The 17,636-nt window shown below is 42.9% G+C and overlaps 1 protein-coding gene across 1 annotated transcript; it reads left to right on the top strand.

The window, feature by feature from the left end:
* Positions 1–12,640: 12,640 nt before the first annotated feature.
* Positions 12,641–13,708, top strand: LOC120514306 (adenosine receptor A1-like). Its single transcript, XM_039734632.1, has one exon. The coding sequence runs from the start codon at positions 12,641–12,643 to the stop codon at positions 13,706–13,708; it is 1,068 nt and encodes a 355-aa protein (XP_039590566.1).
* The last annotated feature ends 3,928 nt before the right edge of the window (positions 13,709–17,636 follow it).

The raw sequence follows: 17,636 nt of genomic DNA on the forward strand, positions 1-17,636 counted from the left end.
AATAGTCTTTATTTTCCTGTATAAATCGTTGGTTGTTACGATGAAAAATGTCAGTTAAATATATCATATAGGAGACGCACACATTGATATTTGAGAAGTGAAATGAAGTTTATTGGATTTACAGAAAGTGTGCAATAATTGTTCAAACAAAATCAGGCAGGTGCATAAATTTGGGCACCACAAAAAAGAAATTAATCAATATTTAGTAGATCCGCCTTTTGCAGAAATTACAGCCTCTAAACGCTTCCTGTAGGTTCCAATGAGAGTCTGGATTGTGGTTGAAGGTATTTTGGACCATTCCTCTTTACCAAACATCTCTAGTTCATTCATGTTTGATGGCTTCCGAGCATGGACAGCTCTCTTTAACTCACACCACAGATTTTCAATTATATCCAGGTCTGGGGACTGAGATGGCCATTCCAGAACGTTGTACTTGTTCCTCTGCATGAATGCCTTAGTGGATTTTGAGCAGTGTTTCGGGTCGTTGTCTTGTTGAAAGATCCAGCCCCGGCGCAGCTTCAGCTTTGTCACTGATTCCTGGACGTTGGTCTCCAGAATCTGCTGATACTGAGTGGAATCCATGCGTTCCTCAACTTTGACAAGATTCCCAGTCCCTGCACTGGCCACACAGCCCCACAGCATGATGGAACCACCACCATATTTTACTGTAGGTAGCAGGTGTTTTTCTTGGAATGCTGTGTTCTTTTTCCTCCATGCATAACGCCCCTTGTTATACCCAAATAACTCAATTTTAGTTTCATCAGTCCACAGCACCTTATTCCAAAATGAAGCTGGCTTGTCCAAATGTGCTTGAGCAGACCTCAAGCGGCTCTGTTTGTGCTGTGGGCGGAGAAAAGGCTTCCTCTGCATCACTCTCGCATACAGCATCTCCTTGTGTAAAGTGCGCGAATGGTTGAACGATGCACAGTGACTCCATCTGCTGCAAGATGATGTTGTAGGTCTTTGGTGCTGGTCTGTGGGTTGACTCTGACTGTTCTCACCATTCGTCGCTTCTGTCTATCTGAAATCTTCCTTGGTCTGCCACTTCGAGCCTTAACTTGAACTGAGCCTGTGGTCTTCCATTTCCTCAGTATGTTCCTAACTGTGGAAACAGACAGCTTAAATCTCTGGGACAGCTTTCTGTATCCTTCCCCTAAACCATGACGGTGAACAATCTTTGTCTTCCGGTCATTTGAGAGTTGTTTTGTGACCCCCATGTTGCTACTCTTCAGAGAAAATGAAAGGAGGAGGGAAACTTACAATTGACCCCCTTAAATACTCTTCTCATTATAGGATTCACCTGTGTATGTAGGTCAGGGGTCACTGAGCTTACCAAGCCAATTGGAGTTCCAATAATTAGTTCTAAAAGTTTTGGAATCAATAAAATGACAACGGTGCCCAAATTTATGCACCTGCCTGATTTTGTTTGAACAATTATTGCACACTTTCTGTAAATCCAATAAACTTCATTTCACTTCTCAAATATCACTGTGTGTGTCTCCTATATGATATATTTAACTGACATTTTTTATCATAACAACCAACGATTTATACAGGAAAATAATGACTATTAACAAGGTTGCCAAACTTTTGCATCCCACTGTAAGTCTAATAGATAGAATAGCCAAGATGGAAAAAGCAGTAAAGTATCTGAAGACAGTGACAGGGCCACAGGACAAACTAACATTGTCACTACAACTTGCCATTCTAAAATACCAGGGTGGTGATTGACAACAGAATACTAAGACATTAAAGGAGGACTATGCTTGTGGGGGCACATGCACCACCCCAGTCAAATACAACCATCAGCAGTTCTCCCACTGACATTTGCTACATGTTTAGAAAGGCAAATCAAGCTGGCGGCCCCAGTCATTAGCAGTTACAGAAGTGGTGGTGCACTGGCTTTTTAATCTGGTACTTTAACTTTTGACTTTATGCTGGATTTCAGTATCCTGTATGCCAGGGGTGCCCAATGCGTCGATCACAATCAACCGGTAGATCACAAAGGTAGTGCAGGTAGATTGCGTTGCATTCAAAAAAAAAATTTTTCTAAACGTTAGTCTATCATATATCCTTCCTGTAGCATTTGCCACTTGATTGACATACCAGGCGGCCAGCCTGAGATCTCTTTTCTTCTCTTTTCTTCTAACACACTGGTCATCCCACACGCACGATCAAACGCGCGAGCTACTGCAAAACTCCGGCTGTGCTTTAGTTAGCCTTCCAATTTATATTGACTGAAGAAGGAATTTAAAATTGTTTGGGGAGGGTATGGGCTGGATGTGGAATTGGAAGAGGATTTTTTTTCTCACAATGTCACAATCGAAGTGCGTTTGTCTGATCTGTCAATCTATCATTGCTATTCCAAAGAAGGAAAATGTGGAAAGGCACTGTCGAACTGTTCATAAAAACTACGAAACTGACTTCCTTCCGAAAAGCGATCTGAGAAAGAGAAAGAAGAGGGAACTAAAATCGCAGTTAATCGGACAGCCGTCATTTTTCACTCTGCTGAATTCAAAAGCAAAGGCAGACACACCGAAGCATCGTTCCGGGTGAGTCACTCAATCATTAAGCATAAGAAGTCCTTCCAATAGCTACCTTCTTGACTGCATTATTCGGCTCTACTTATTTATGTGAGTTTTCCCACATGACGATTATTAAATCCAAATACCGTAGTGACCATAAATGTATTGAATTGTTATTGTGCCATAAAGGTTATTCAGTTATGCAAGGTACGACAACATATATTTTATGTATAAAGTATACTTAGTATCATTTTTAATGTAGGTAGATAATTTCGACCTGGTCATTTTAAAAGTAGCTCGCAAGCCGAAAAAGTGTGGTCACCCCTTGCTGTAGGGTGTTCTCACGATATCCCATGATATCCAGCATAGCGGCTTTAACCAGCAGTTCGGTGTCTTTGTAATGATGAATGTTAAATGGACACTGGGAGGGAACGCGTATGGCCCTTTTTCCAACAAGATGGTAGACTCCCAATCTGTTAACAATTCCAGGCAGACAAAAATGTTTGCGATTACATTGACTAACTTTTAGAGATTTTCTTGGCATCCTGTCATGTGACCTTTGACTCTGCACAAAAGCAGATGAGTACTTGAGAAATAAGAATGAACATCCTTTATATGGGTATTTGGATTTATTTTACAGGGTTTCACCATACAGTTTTGACTTTTAAAGTTGTTTGATCATTTCTGTTTATGCAACACAGTAAGCTGCATTACAGTATTGCTTTTGAGGCAACATGCTTTTGAGGCAACATCCTTCTATATAAAAGCGGTCGGGATTGTCCTTCTTTCTCATGAGTGCTACGCAGGCGCGGAGTTTCACACATGTCCCGTCCATTTTGCAATGCACGATGGGATATCTAGTTTCGTTTTTCCAGGTAAAAGATGATTTTCTACTCCAGACTGTGCGATATCTTCTTCTTCTTTCTAACTATATAAAAGCGGTCGGGATTGTCCTTCCGTCCCATGAGTGGAAAGCGTAGCGGTATTCCGCTTATCACAGACTTACTACTTGCAGCTTGCGGTACGAAGCGACATGATGTGAGCAGAGTTCTGGTGCTGCCATCGTTTCCTTGCTTTTGTGCGCGATGCGCTGGAAAAATAGACAAAATTATGTCTCTGGAAATAATTAAATTAAATTTAATTAAATATCAGGGGGGTTCAAAAGGGCGACCTCAATATAGAAAAAAAGTTTAAATTTCATCACAAAAATAACAGAAACTACGAGTATTAAAGTAATACCGCTCAAATGCAATATAACCAAATTAATGAGTTTGTATAAAATATCAAATTGATCTACATGTTGAATTGCCTTAAGAAGTGGTCAACTTAAAAGTCGGTCGCCTTAAAAGGCGGGTCAGCCTAGTTACTTCATGAGATGTGATGATATAAATATGGCGGTGATCATATTACACATCATCCCTCAGTGGACAAAACTTCTTGACCTGCAATTCTAGCACATTTAACTTATTCAACAAATAGGCCCTACTATCAGGTTTCTTCTTCTATTTATTGATCTTCATTTTGACTTCGACTTGTGGTTCTCGTTTTGCCCTCCTGTTTTAATTGCCTGAACTTTTAACTCAGTTTTCCCTTCTGACTACAGTTCTTGCTTCCTGGTACCATCTCCTGGTTATGTGGAGTGAAAATGGTTGAAGTTTGAAGCCCCAGTTTAGTCGGTCATCTGTTGGCTTGCTTCACATCTCATTTCTGTTTGGCTGTCATTTAATAAAGAAAACAATCTATTCAGAGGACTGAATCCTTTAAACAGGGCTATTAAAATGAACGGAAGAGAATTTAATTATCAGTGATAACTGGCACAGATTAAAAATATAAAACAGAAAATTCAGATGTGATTAAAGTGCACACTGCAGACTGTCATTTAAGGGTATCTACATTCATTTTGGTCACACCATGTAGAAATGAGAACAATTTTTCCACATGACCCTGCATTGCAGGACACCATTCTGTTTTGGACACAGCAATGGCAGGTAGTCTATAGCAGTCATATTTCATACTTTGTTGCATATCCATGCACGTAATGACTGCTTGAAGTCTGTGATTCATAGGCATCTCCAGGTGCTGAGGATCTTCTTTGGTGATGCTCCTATCCTAATCCTAAGGTTTTATCAATGTCTCTAATGGTTTTATTCTTAATTTTTTCAGCTTCATAATGGCTTCTTTGACTTTCATTGGCACAGCTCTTTTCCTCAGTTAGAACAATGGCAACTACAGACTCCAAAGGGTAGAAGTCTGCAATGTGCATTTTAATCTCATCTAAATTGCAGGGAGCATCAAGACAAAAAGTGCCTTTGTCCCAAACATTATGGAAGGCACAGTAAAAATGCTGGGAGTGCCCTAACAACGACTGATGGAAATGTGAAAAACTTGGAACACTGGCCACTGCTCTTTTTGGGACCTAACAGTCCTAGTATAACACCTGTGACATTACCTATCTACTATTGTGCCAAAGTGGCCAGTTCTGTGAGAAACTCTTCACAAGGATTCTGGAGTCCCATGGCAATGAAGAAACCATAAGAAGAACCGAGAAGCTAACGTTGCCCGGTACCAATTGAACAGTTCCTAGGAAGCCATTTGGATCTTGGTCCATTGCCCAATCTACATACCTACATGTTTTCCATAATAAATGTATGTAAGACTTACTGATAAGAATGAGAGACTTGGAGGTTTGATACATAACTGGTGTGATAAAAGTGCAGATAAGCTTTTACAAAGAGCAAACTGATGACCTTCAAAGCGGACCAAAGTGTGCCTTTTATTAAAGCTTTCAAAGCTTTGACAGCAAACCCAATGCAATCATTCCTGCTTATGTCTGTGTTTCTGCCCCAGAAGTGTTGTGTAATTTCTGATTAAATATTTTCCAAATTATAAACCATTGTGGAAAGTGGACCATTGCTGCATGTGCATGCCACCCCAAAGCCATTTTACCTGCTTTAGATGGCATGGTTTGTATTGTCCAGCTATTCTCATAGTTACTGTTTGGTTTAATGTTAGATTAAAGGAATGCGAAGTAGGCAACTGAAGTGTTGTTTTTTTAAATATATTTAAGAAACAAATTCCTTTCCTCTTTAAGCCAGTCTCCCAGACTGTAGTGACATTCTCTACATCATTATCAGCAGGTTTGATAAAGAAGTAGCACACAAACAGCGGTCCACATTGAGAGGACTGAATGTTGTAAATATACAGTTGCATGCTTTACAAATTTAGTCAACTGCTAGCTGTTTCTGGTGCCTCTCAGCTCCAGAGTCTTGGGTTCAAGTCCTGGTTGCTGACTGCATGTAGTTTACACTTGTGGATTATCCAGCCACATCCCAAAATTGGACAAGGTAAAGGTGACTGGTGACTCTAAATAGGCCACATGTGAGTTCAAGTGTTGGCATCAGAGTGCCCTGCAACGGACTGCTGCTCTGTCCAGGGCTGATTCCAGACTCGCACCTAATCCTAAAGATGAAAGGCGAATTTTCCTCCTCATGACACTGAACTGAATTAAAAGATTGTAAAATGGATGAATGGATGGACTGATGGACTAATCATCCACTTTACTCAACAAACAATCTCATATACCAGAAACCTGGGATACACTACCAGTAAAAAGTTTTAGAACACCTCAGTTTTTCTTCAGATTTAGTCAGTTGATATGCAAGTAATGACCTAAAATGGTGAAAAGGCAAGCAGGAAACTGATAGAGGTTTAAATTTAAGGTTTAGGTTAACAAACATGAAAAAAAAAGGAAACTTGAACCAGTCCAAAGCCGAACCACTACTTCCAAGTTCCTCAATGGAAGAGATAAGCAGAGTGCACTGCAGATATTAGTATCAAAAGCTGATGGCAGGTCAAGCAGATAAAGGCAGAGGAGAGAGGAGCAGCTGGAGGAGATCGAAGAGCATCTGACTGAAAACAGAGCACTGTCAGTAGAGTGGTCCTTGTGGAATCCAGACTGAACTGGATCTACTAGGCTGTTGTCAGAGAGGACTGAAGAAGAGTTGCTTGTGGACAATTCGCTCTATGGTCTTGGCCAGGAATGGTAGACGTGAGACCGAGTGGTAATACTCAATGGCAGACAGGCTGTTAGAGTATTTCTTGAGAACAGGGATTACATGAGACTTCCTAAAATCAGAAGGGAAGACACCAGAAGTCAGTGAGGCATTGATGTTGGGGATCAAGGAAGGAGAGATGGGCTGTGAGGGAATGAGGTCCATGGTGCAGCTGGTGGGATCTTTAGCTACAGAGCAGGTCAGAAATGTCACAATCATTTACAGTAGACAGGTAGGAAAGAGATGGATGACACAGAGGAGGGAGTGAGGACTGTTTTGGATGTTGCCAACTTTGAAAGAAAAGAGGGAAGCTAAACCATTAGGAGAGAAGAAGGATGGTTTTGAAGCAGCAGGAGGGCTTAAGAGAAACTGGAAGGTAGAGAAGAGATGGCAAGCGTTTCTTTCAGAGTATGTCATTAAGTTTTGAAAGAAGGATTTCTTTACAGATGGCAGAGAAGGAAGACGGGAGGGACTTGTACTTATCCCGGAGGGGTGGTAGTTTCTTCTTATGCCAAGCACCTTCAGCAGATCTCGGCAATCAGCACAGACATTGGAAGACAACCGGGGCTAGTGAGCAGTGGTACAAGCAGGACTACTTGGCAAAGGCATATTTATATTCTTTATGTTGTTAAATATGAAGCACACACATAAAAATTGAAGATAGGTAAATAGACCACTTTTCTGGTTTGTTAACAATACCAGCATCCTCAAAAAGGTTCTCCAAAGGTCTTTTTTTCCTGAGGGGGCTAAAGAGCTTTGGGGTGGAAACCCAACTTCTGGTGAACTTCTACCACTGCACTATTGAAAGTATCCTGACCGAGTGCATCACGGTGTGGTTTAGTAACCTGACTTGGAAGGACTGTCCATACTGCTTCTAAAATCATTGAGGTCGACCTTCCACAGCTTCATCCCATCTACTTCACCAAATGTCTGTGGAGGAATTAATCCCTCATCTCTGACACCAGCCATCCATCTCATCTTGTTTTCATATCTGCCTTCTAGTAAATGCTGCCAGAGCATTACCACACACTCCAGTCGCTTCAGGGGCATCTCCTTCCCCCTGGCCATAAAGTTACTGAACTCGTGGTAAGCTGATCTTACCTGCCCTGTGCTGTGCCCACCTGCGGGTTTGTGTCTATTCTGCTGTATGTTACATGTGTGCTGCCATCTGCACTTCCTGCCCCCTACTATATGTCTTTACAGGTCTGTTTTACATTATGTACAGTAGGCCATTCTTCTGCTACTCATTTATTGTATTTAAATATTTTTACATTATCTTATTGCCTGTATATATTTCTCTGTGTGCAGTAACTGTGCCACCCTAACTTCACTCAGCTCTCGAGTGTATGGGACAATAGAGATCTAATTTAACCTTAAGGTTGGTACCCCAGTGTGTAGCTCACTCTAATTTGTACAGTGCCTAGCCTACCATCATTCCCCTAAGTAAAGAAAATGTATTTTATTATAACTAGTTTTGCTTTTTCCTTGCAAGTCTTTAATAATATTTGCCACTATACTCTGTTGCCATGCTTTTAACAAATCCTGTGGAATTTCTCCACATAACGCTGTTATGTCACGGGATCTTGTTTTCTGATGTTCTTTTTAAATATTCATAACCATAAACATCATGTGAAAAGTTTTCAAAGACAAGGTGTGCTCTCATGTTGTCATTCGATCCCCACCGTCCCTAACACACCCCATGCGGCTCTTGTGTCTGCCCGGACACCACCAGGTCAAAGACGAGGGCTCCCCCTGGCGGCTTTGTATTGGACTTTTCAGTTATATGATTTTCCCCTTCCTTAACCTTGGGAAGTTGGAACGTTTGTTGTTTCCCTCAGGTGACACAAGTAGGAGTAGTGCGTCTGATAAAATTAAATGTGAATTGAATAAGCACACACTAAAAACGATAAGAAAACCAAAAGAGCGATTACCACAATGAAAAATCCACATGGTGTAACTGGGCTTCATATTCAAGCCATCCATTTCTTCACTCACATATCCAGCGTATCGCAGGCTAACCTGTGGCCATTGCGCTTAAGTCGGAAGCCTACTCAGACTGTGTCGCTGGTCCATTGTAGTGCAAATGCATCACACATACGAACATTTACGTGGCAACAGTTTTACAAATCCTTAGGATTTGGGAAAGAACGTGAAATCTGCATTGAGACAGCATATGCCAGCAACTGTGAGAGAAAAGCGCTAACCGCTGCGCCACCGTCTCCTTCCTAAAAACAACCCAGTCCAGATTATCCTATCCAGGAAGCATTGGGCACAAGGCAGAACAGGCGGCGGGTGACGGCAATCAATGACAGCCTTAACGTATCAAAGAATACTGAAATCCATATAAATGTCCAAAAACCCCGGAACACTACTTCACTACGCGTTAATATAACAACCATAAATGTAATATAACTTTAGCTATTGACGTTGCTTTTATGCTGGTTATCTTATCTCGGGCTGTCAAATCAACACTCGCTCGTGCCTTTCCCTATCCTGGCAGTCCATCGGTCGCAGAGTCCAAACCGGCACAAGCGATGTAAAGCGGGCTTGTTTTGAACACAATTACCGGGTGGGCTCGTCCATTAATCATCGCTCCCATCGGACAACTGACGGGCGCACTACTCGGAGGATCCATCAAGGTGAATACAATAGCGCTCGACTCTGCTGTTCGGGCGGACTGCGAATCTGCACCCATCCGCTGGTCCATTCGCGTGTTCCCGCTGTTAGTCCACTTTAAGGACAAGGAGTGACGTGGTTTTGGAAATGCAATAAGCCCGAAAAGCAACACGAAGAGAGAGAGACTCGTCCAGAGGTATGATTTACTTAACTAGCTTCACTTGAGCATTTAAGAAATGGAAATGCCGATTGTTTATATATTACAAAGAAAGAAAGACTTTTCACACGCACTAGTTCTGAATAAAGAGTTGTAGTGAAAGAAAAGCTGATCGTCTTTGAAAACTGTTAAAGTTTAAATAGCATTCCACTTCAATTCATTATAAAGGTCAATTAAAGAATGTGATGGTACGAAGACACAATGAAACGATTCGTATCTAAAAATTAGTTTAAAGAAACGCGAAAAGCTGCAGGAGAAGAGAAACGCCGGACACCGACAGTTGCGCAAAGTCAACTTCAGAGAATGATCCATCCATCCGTTTTCTTCATTGGTTTATTGCCAAGTCCTGGTCCCCGATTTTTAGTTAACATAAATAGGTGTCGTCGAAACCACCGTGTCAAATCGTAGTGGATGCACTGAACTGGATCTCTGAACATTATGGACTCTATATTATGATTAAGTATTATTAAAAGGGCCAGATTTAGGCAAACTGCACAGTGGCGCAGTGCTTAGCCTTGCTAGTGATCAGTTCCTGCGGCTGTCATATCCCGTGCGTCTGTCCTCTCGTTTTTTTGAGCGGGTTCTCTGGATACTTTGATTTCATATAATCCAGTGTGACAGTCCAGTTGGGCCTGCATAAGTGACTGCAAGAGTGTGCACGGACTGGTGTTCCAGCCAGGGTTGGCTTCGACATCGAGAATTGCACGTTTAAAAATGGATGTGTGAAAAGAAGCAATTATAATACATTAATAAGAAAAACTGAAGCAGTTAAAAAATTAATAATTGATTGCCATTTTACACCAGAATGAAATATTTTTTTTAATTATAGGCAACAAAGACCTATAGATCTGAATTCTGTCATAACCTTGACTTCTTTTCTTGCTCCAAGTAACTATTTTGGAATGTTTGCACTGATTGAGCACAAGAATACAGTATGCTTTAAATCCATGTGCGCCCATTAATATAGAAAGGCTGTAGTGTCGCAGTATGACAAGAATCAATTCAAACTTAGACGTAAAGATCCCATGTAAATGAGGAGAGATTTGTGACTATGGAGCTTGGGGGGCTTGAAGAGATTTGGAAATTGGCACATATGACAAATTAATATTTGGTGCAGTTCTTTTAAAACAATATTTCATCTAAAATAATCTAGTTTGGGGTAGCATGGTGTTGCAGCAAGGAGGCTGGGGTCCACATCCCGGGTCCTGCCTGCGCAGAGCTTGCATGCTACCTCTTATCTGCATAGGTTTCTTCCCACAGCCTAAAGACATGCACATTTGGAGAAATGGTGATGCTGAACTGGTGGTCCTAGTGGGGTATGTATGTGTGTGTGTGTGCGCCATTATGATGGACTGGCACTCTGCCCATGGTTTGTTCCAACCTCGTGCACGATGCTTGCTCAGGATAAACAGGCTTAGAAAATGGAAAGCTATGATGTCATTTCATTGATGGGCTCCAGCAAAAAGGCAATGTGTCACCTGTGGGCATCATTAGAATTTTATGTAGAACACAATGCAGACATATATTTCGAGTATTGCATAAATTAGTCTAATATTCTATCTTAAAATAGCCCTTTTGCATTGTGCAGATTGGGGCTCTTTTTTAACTGAAAAAGGTGACGCATTAGGACATCTGTAGAAGAAATTGAAGCATTTAAATCTGTGGCAAAAATACAAAAATTTCTACATTTCTTATAAATCTCACACTGCTATCATATTCTAATAGTAGAAAAAAAAAAAAATAAATAATGAAATTAATTGTAAGTGAAATGGTAATGCTGGGTGTAACCATCCAGGAGACACCGGACACAGGAAAACACCAGAGACCCCTCGAGATGAACACGACACCACTAACCAACACATGTCCAGGTCCTGAAAAGCAGATTGCAGATATTTCTTAAAGATATTTATTGTGTAAATGTACATAACTGCTGATCTGTAATATGAAATGTAGAACTTGAACAATGTGTCACCTGGTGTGCTTACATACACAGTGGAACCCCCTGTACATCCTCACAGCACGCCATGCCACTGGAGTGAAGAGCCGAGGACAGACTTCAAGAAAGACCCTGCAAGACGGCCCCTTACCCTAACCCTAACCCTAATGCTTGTGTCTTTGAACCACTCTCTGGGCGCACACTTTAGACATCTGGAAATGGAGTCATTGGTGACATGGTTCCTACACCCAAGGAGAGTCCCTAAGCATTGCGACTCCAATTATGGCAGGTGACCATCCACACTTCACACACAAGTTTCTGATTGGCATAACATAAGCGGAAGGTTTGAAAAGATTTTCTTGGCCGCCCTGGATGTCATTAGCTTAAAAAAACAACAAAACAGGCTTAACACTTTAACACTTACAGCACACAGGCCACTCATCTCCTCTGAAATCTGCCGTAATGATAAAGACAGACAGATTTGGGGCACCTGAAGGCTAACCCCTGTATAAATAAATACATCAAAAATTGCAATAAACGTTGTGTCGACGCGAGTCTCCAAACAGACTGACTCAAGATGGCACAGCTTCTGGAATGAAGGACTCCTGGTAGGAAGTGGAGGGTCCAGGCAGGTAGACATCGGAAGTGACATCACAGATGTTAAGGTTGTCAGAGAGAGGAAGGGAAAAGGTGTTGGTTGACAGCACCCTTACAATCATCTGAGCCTTTAAGGTGCCCCTGAACGCACCCACGTGTGACACTGCGTATTCCACATCAGGGCGATGAGGTCTTGTGGGGTATCCTGATGTAACTGGGGTCAAGGCAGGCAACAGTCATGGAGAGGGAGCCATTCCATCACTGGTTCCACTAACACACACACACACATTTACAGGGCCAAGTCACCATTCAATTTAAGCTGCACATCTTATGGGGGGATTACACACACAGACCCCAGGGTGACCATACAAACTCCAGTATCACACTGGGGTGTAGGATCTGGGAGGCAGTAACATTATACTGTACACTGTACCACCCTGCCTTGCATACAATTGTAAAATATCTAGAAGAAAGGTGCTCGGTAAATAATGAACTGTTGAAATTAAGATGCACTGCTTTGTCAGTAATTTTTTTTTTGTTTTTGCTGTCCTTACAGAAGGCCTTCTATTACAAAATTAACCTTAAGTGACAAATGTGCCATTCGATGCTGAACTGGAAAAAAGCCGATGAAAATAATAAATAAATGTGGTATATCCTTCATATCCGGCGATAGCAGGGTGGATAACACAGCCTGAAAATGCTGCCTGCAACTACACAGAGTAATTTTAGTTCTGGGACGCTTATGCCCATTGGTACCATCATCAAGGTGTGTGGAATGGTAGTCCTCAGTATTTTTATCACGGTGGGCAATGTGCTCATCCTCCTGGTATTCCTGGGCTCCAAGAGATTTTGGACTCCCCAGGGCTATTTAAAAGTATCACTTGCCTTGGCGGACCTGGCTGTAGGAGCTGTGGTGGTTCCTTACTCTGTCTACACAGAAATTGGAATAATCATACTTGGCAGGGACCATAAAGAGTTAAATGGCACCCAGGAGGGGGTATTTGAGCCCTGCTATATTATGGGGCCATTGTTTGCAGGCTGCACGTTTGTCTCTATCACCACCATCTTCCTGTTATCCATAGAGATGAGCATCACCGTCCTCAGACCTTTGCACAAGCACCTCCTGGTCACAAAAAAGAGGACAGTTTTCCTGATTGCCTGTTCCTGGGTGCTGTGTTTCTTCCTTGCGCTAATGCCCCTCTTCTTCAGGCAGGAGATCAACATCGTCTACAACCGCTGCAGCATGATGTGCAACTACGCCTCTTGCAGTTCCTCAAGTTGGAAAGTCATGCTGATTTTTCCAACCTTTGACTTCTCTGTTCTGGGTGGCACCTTTGCAATCAACCTGATCACTTTCACTGCCATTCGCCAGTTCTGTCAGGCCAGGAAACATCTGACACATTCAGCATCTCAAAAACAATTGTGCAGACCTTCTTTCTCAGATATCAAAGCTGCCAAAACCATCGCCATCGTCGTCCTCTCCTTTGTTGCTTCTTTTGTCCCCATTGCAGTTTACGTGGTGATTAGCATTCTGGGATTGGAGTGTTGTCAATTCACATTCTTTGCTTTTTGGATTTTAACATCTAATAGCTGCTGGAATGTGGTCATCTACAGCTTAAGGGACAAGAAGTTTCGCCACAGGATCAAGGAGCTGTGCACACGGACAGTGTTGAGAAGGAGTGGATGTACCTCTGGACCAAAGGTAGCAAGTGTGGGCACCTGTGTCTCTGTCCTCAAGGAGACCCTACATACAGAGAGCTCCTAAATGGCTTAGGGGAGCCTCCAAGCAACTTTGCCAGCACTGGTACCCATTTTGCCAGCTGGATGTAGAAATGAGAACTTCTGTGCAAGGCTCACCAACCTTTTTTTTAATCTTTCAATAATAACAACACTATAAGCTGTGCAGCTTCACATGGTGACAGTTGTGTTTCTACTGGAGTTCACGTGTACAGCTCAAATAACCATTATGGATGAGGATGATATTAAAAGTATTTTTGCAATTCTAATAATCCAAATAATGAGAACATAGAAAACCAATTTAGTATCTGTCTGGAAGGGAATCAATTTACAAATGTACCGTCAACAAGTCTTTTAATCAGATTTGTCCTTGAAATGTGTTTGCTCAGCTGTCATTCCTCTCATCCTCGTCCCCTTCAAGCCCTGCTCTGCCTCACGCACTTAGTGGCTTGGTGTGTTTTATCGGCATTCATCTGTCCCATTACATTAATGTAGTGTCACTTTATTTGTACAGGGTCATAATGGTACTGGACATCAACTTGTGACACCTTTTAATGTATGCTGATGTACACTGATGTTAGGTTTAATAAACGCTGCTTGGTTTTCTTTTTTTAAAGAGATTTTCTGTTATTATATCCTGCACCATTTTTATGTTTATGTTAAAGTGAAAATGATTTTTTGTGTAGTAGCACAGTTATGTATTTCTGTTATATATTACTGGCCATGCTAAAAAAGATTGTGATGCCCAAGGGCACTTACAGCCACCCTGTCCCCGACACAGACAGGTAGGACCCAAGTGCAGGCATGCTTATTTTGGTTTTTCTTTCTTTCCCGTGGGAAACGCCTTTGCCCATTTCCCACCAGTACAGCACAGTCCCAAGCACAAAGCACAGGTCAGCACACAACCTTCTCTTTTTCCTCTTCTCTCTTGACTCCACTCCTCCTGGTAAGCGTCGTCTTCTCCGACCCGGCTCTGGCTTTCGGAGTAGTGGCTCCCAGAAGTGCTTCAGGTGCTCGTCGACCCAGTTCGGCAGCATCAAAGGGCTCAACAGTTCTCTAAGCGTCCCCTGGCGGTGGCCATGTTGAGCTTCCTGCTCCAAACTTGTGGTACCACCGCACTCCAGGGGGCCTGCCCTCTATCACTTCAGGGGAGGCAATGCTCCGAAAACACTACTTCCCCAGATCCTTCTAGATGTGTCCCGCCCGGGTAAGGGCCCTGGCCTCCCACCGCAAGAGCTGCCTCTATGTCACCAAAAACCAAAACATGACGAAGTAGCACAGCAACGATCACTTTAAAAGCAGTGTGATACTTTAAATAAAATACTACAACAGAGAATGATTGAAAGGTTTTTCAAGCACTGAATAAACATAAGACACCTGATCTACAAATTTGGCTTCACCAATTTCAAAGTTTTGTGTCATTTGGCTTCACCAATTTCAAAGTTTTATGTTGGGCTTTAATTTGTTTGTTCAGATGATCTCTGCACCTGCACTCACTGAAGAGTGCTATACAGAAAAGAAGTTGTAGCGTATATATATCTATAAAATTCACTTCTGCACTTTGACCTTCAGGTTTTGGCACGTAAGGATGAGCAGAGTTGACTTCAGCCATGTTTGCTAAAGGCCATGTAGCATTAGACGACTTTTCCAGCAGTTTGCAGTCACGGCCTTCATGCACATAATGTTAGCGAGTTGTAGGCAGCCACAAAATGTCACATACCCAATGATTCACTCTAACTGCTCCGTGCCTCACTCCGATAACATCAAACAGGGTAAGGGGTGAGCTCTGTGTGCATCGGAGCTGATGTCACCTCTGACTGAATTGGTTTTGTCCAATGTGTCTGTAACAGTTTATTTCACTACAGTACAATATATATGGCCCTGCGGTGGGATGGCGCCCTGCCCAGGGTTTGTTCCTGCCTTGCACTCTATGTTGGCTGGGATTGGCTCCAACAGACCCCCGTTGACCCTGTATTAGGATATAGCGGGTTGGCAGATGACTGACTGACTGACAATATATATGCAGGGCCTCATCACCTGCATATCTTCACTGTGGCTATGACAGAACTTTTTAATGAAACTTAAAAAACATTAAATGTAACAAATAGCTGCAATGCAAAATATCTAAAGGGTGTCATCACAAGCATGCCCTGCAATACAAAATATATTTCAAAGTAGTATTAAAACAATAATTATTAATAAAATAACAAATGAAATGGTATAAGAGATCAGTAAGAATAATCTCACCTCACTGTGGCCACTGCAGAACTGACAGTGCGCCCAAATGAAGATGCCCTTTTGTCCTTTAGGAAGGTTCTATTTACATGGTGGGGGTGTCGGTGTAAATTACCCCTCAGTTCTGCAAATGGCACTGTGACCTGCTGAATATATTTTAAGCCCTTACAATGTAATTAAAATTACCAATAAAAATTGTAATACTGGATGGCTGTAAATGGAAGGCTACTTAACTTTCAATCAATGAATTCTCTGCCAGAAGTACAATTTATATAATTCAGTGACAAGAAGCTGGAACACAGGTGTATTGGACATCACAAACAGAAGAGAAGCTCATGTTTTACGTATCACACCAGGACAGATAAAAAGGGTGCCGTACTTGTTAACCTCTCATAAAGCACTGGCAGCGTCAGGCAGCAGGCTCAAGCAGTCACTGAACTTGACATGCGATGAGATCAGTGATTGCAGTCGGCAAGTCCTCCACACACCTTACAAGTAGAAGTAGCGTAATGTGACTTCAGCTTGTCTCAGAACAAACTCATCGATCCTGGTCATAGTTTGTTCGAAATGATACCAAGTCAAATTTTTGAAGAGCTCCAAAATATTAATACCTACTACAGTAATCCCTCCTCGATTTCGGGGGTTGCGTTCCAGACCCCCCTACCCGCGATAGGTGAAAATCCGCGAAGTAGAAACCATATTGTAGCGTCTTCCCAGACGTAATGACGATCCGAGACGGTCACTTGGTTAGTCCTTTCTTTAATAAATAAAAAACGGTTGCTGTTGGCCGCAACCACGCCGAACAGACAGAACTTAAAAAAAACAATCTCACAGCGAGAGCGACATGACCGAACTTCTCTCCTGTCTCCACCCTCCTCGTTACAACCCCAGCGCTCCCGCCCTCCTCCTCGGCTCCACCCCCCCATCCCTCCGGAACCTCCTTTACCTTCCACTCTATTACATGAGAAATAACAGGGACAACAGAATAAATAACTGAGGGATGCAAATCACAGAACACAAACTGCAAAACAGAACTCTACAATAAAGAACAGAACGCTACACTGCTCCCTCCCCACTAAGACCCTCGTCCCGAGGGTCCCACAAAAAGTCCCTGAGGTGCCCGGGGGGTCTTCTCAGTCTCCGAGGCCTGCGGGTGTGAACGCAGGTGGCTGTGCCTGTGGTCCCGCAGCAGGAGGGTGCAGCGCAGGGGGGGAAGTCAAAGGGTCAGCAGATGGAATAGCAGCTGGGAAGGGGGTGGTGGCCACCCGGTCCCTTTGAGAGGGCATGGGCCGCCTAGGGCTCTGTTGAGGCTGACCAGTGCCCCTGTAGGGTGCCAACCTGTCCCTGTGGAGGGCCACCCGCCTTCCCCTAGGAGGGAGCTGAACTCTATAAACCACCTCTCCCAGTCTTTCAAGCACTCTACAAGGGCCCACCCAGTGGCAGTCCAACTTAGGACAGAGACCCTTCTTTTTTCGGGCTATAGACCCAGACCAGATCCCCGGCCTGGAAGTCATGACCTTTAGCCCGCATGTCATAACACCTCTTCTGTCTTATGCCTGCTTTTTGTAGCTGGTCACGGGCAAAGGCATGAGCTGAATCCATTCTGTGCTGGAGCTTGCTAGCATATTCCGGCCCTGGCGGAACAGCGGCACGTCAGGGGGTCTCCCAAAGGTCATCTCCGGTGGTGTGCGCAGTTCTCGTCCCAACATGAGCAGGGCTGG

The sequence above is a fragment of the Polypterus senegalus genome, chromosome 14 (assembly GCF_016835505.1).
Source record: "Polypterus senegalus isolate Bchr_013 chromosome 14, ASM1683550v1, whole genome shotgun sequence".
Classification (NCBI taxonomy): Eukaryota; Metazoa; Chordata; class Cladistia; order Polypteriformes; family Polypteridae; genus Polypterus; species Polypterus senegalus.

Excerpts from the sequence above, each read along its gene's own strand:
- LOC120514306 (XM_039734632.1), top strand. The coding sequence starts at position 12,641 with ATGCTGCCTGCAACTACACAGAGTAATTTTAGTTCTGGGACGCTTATG.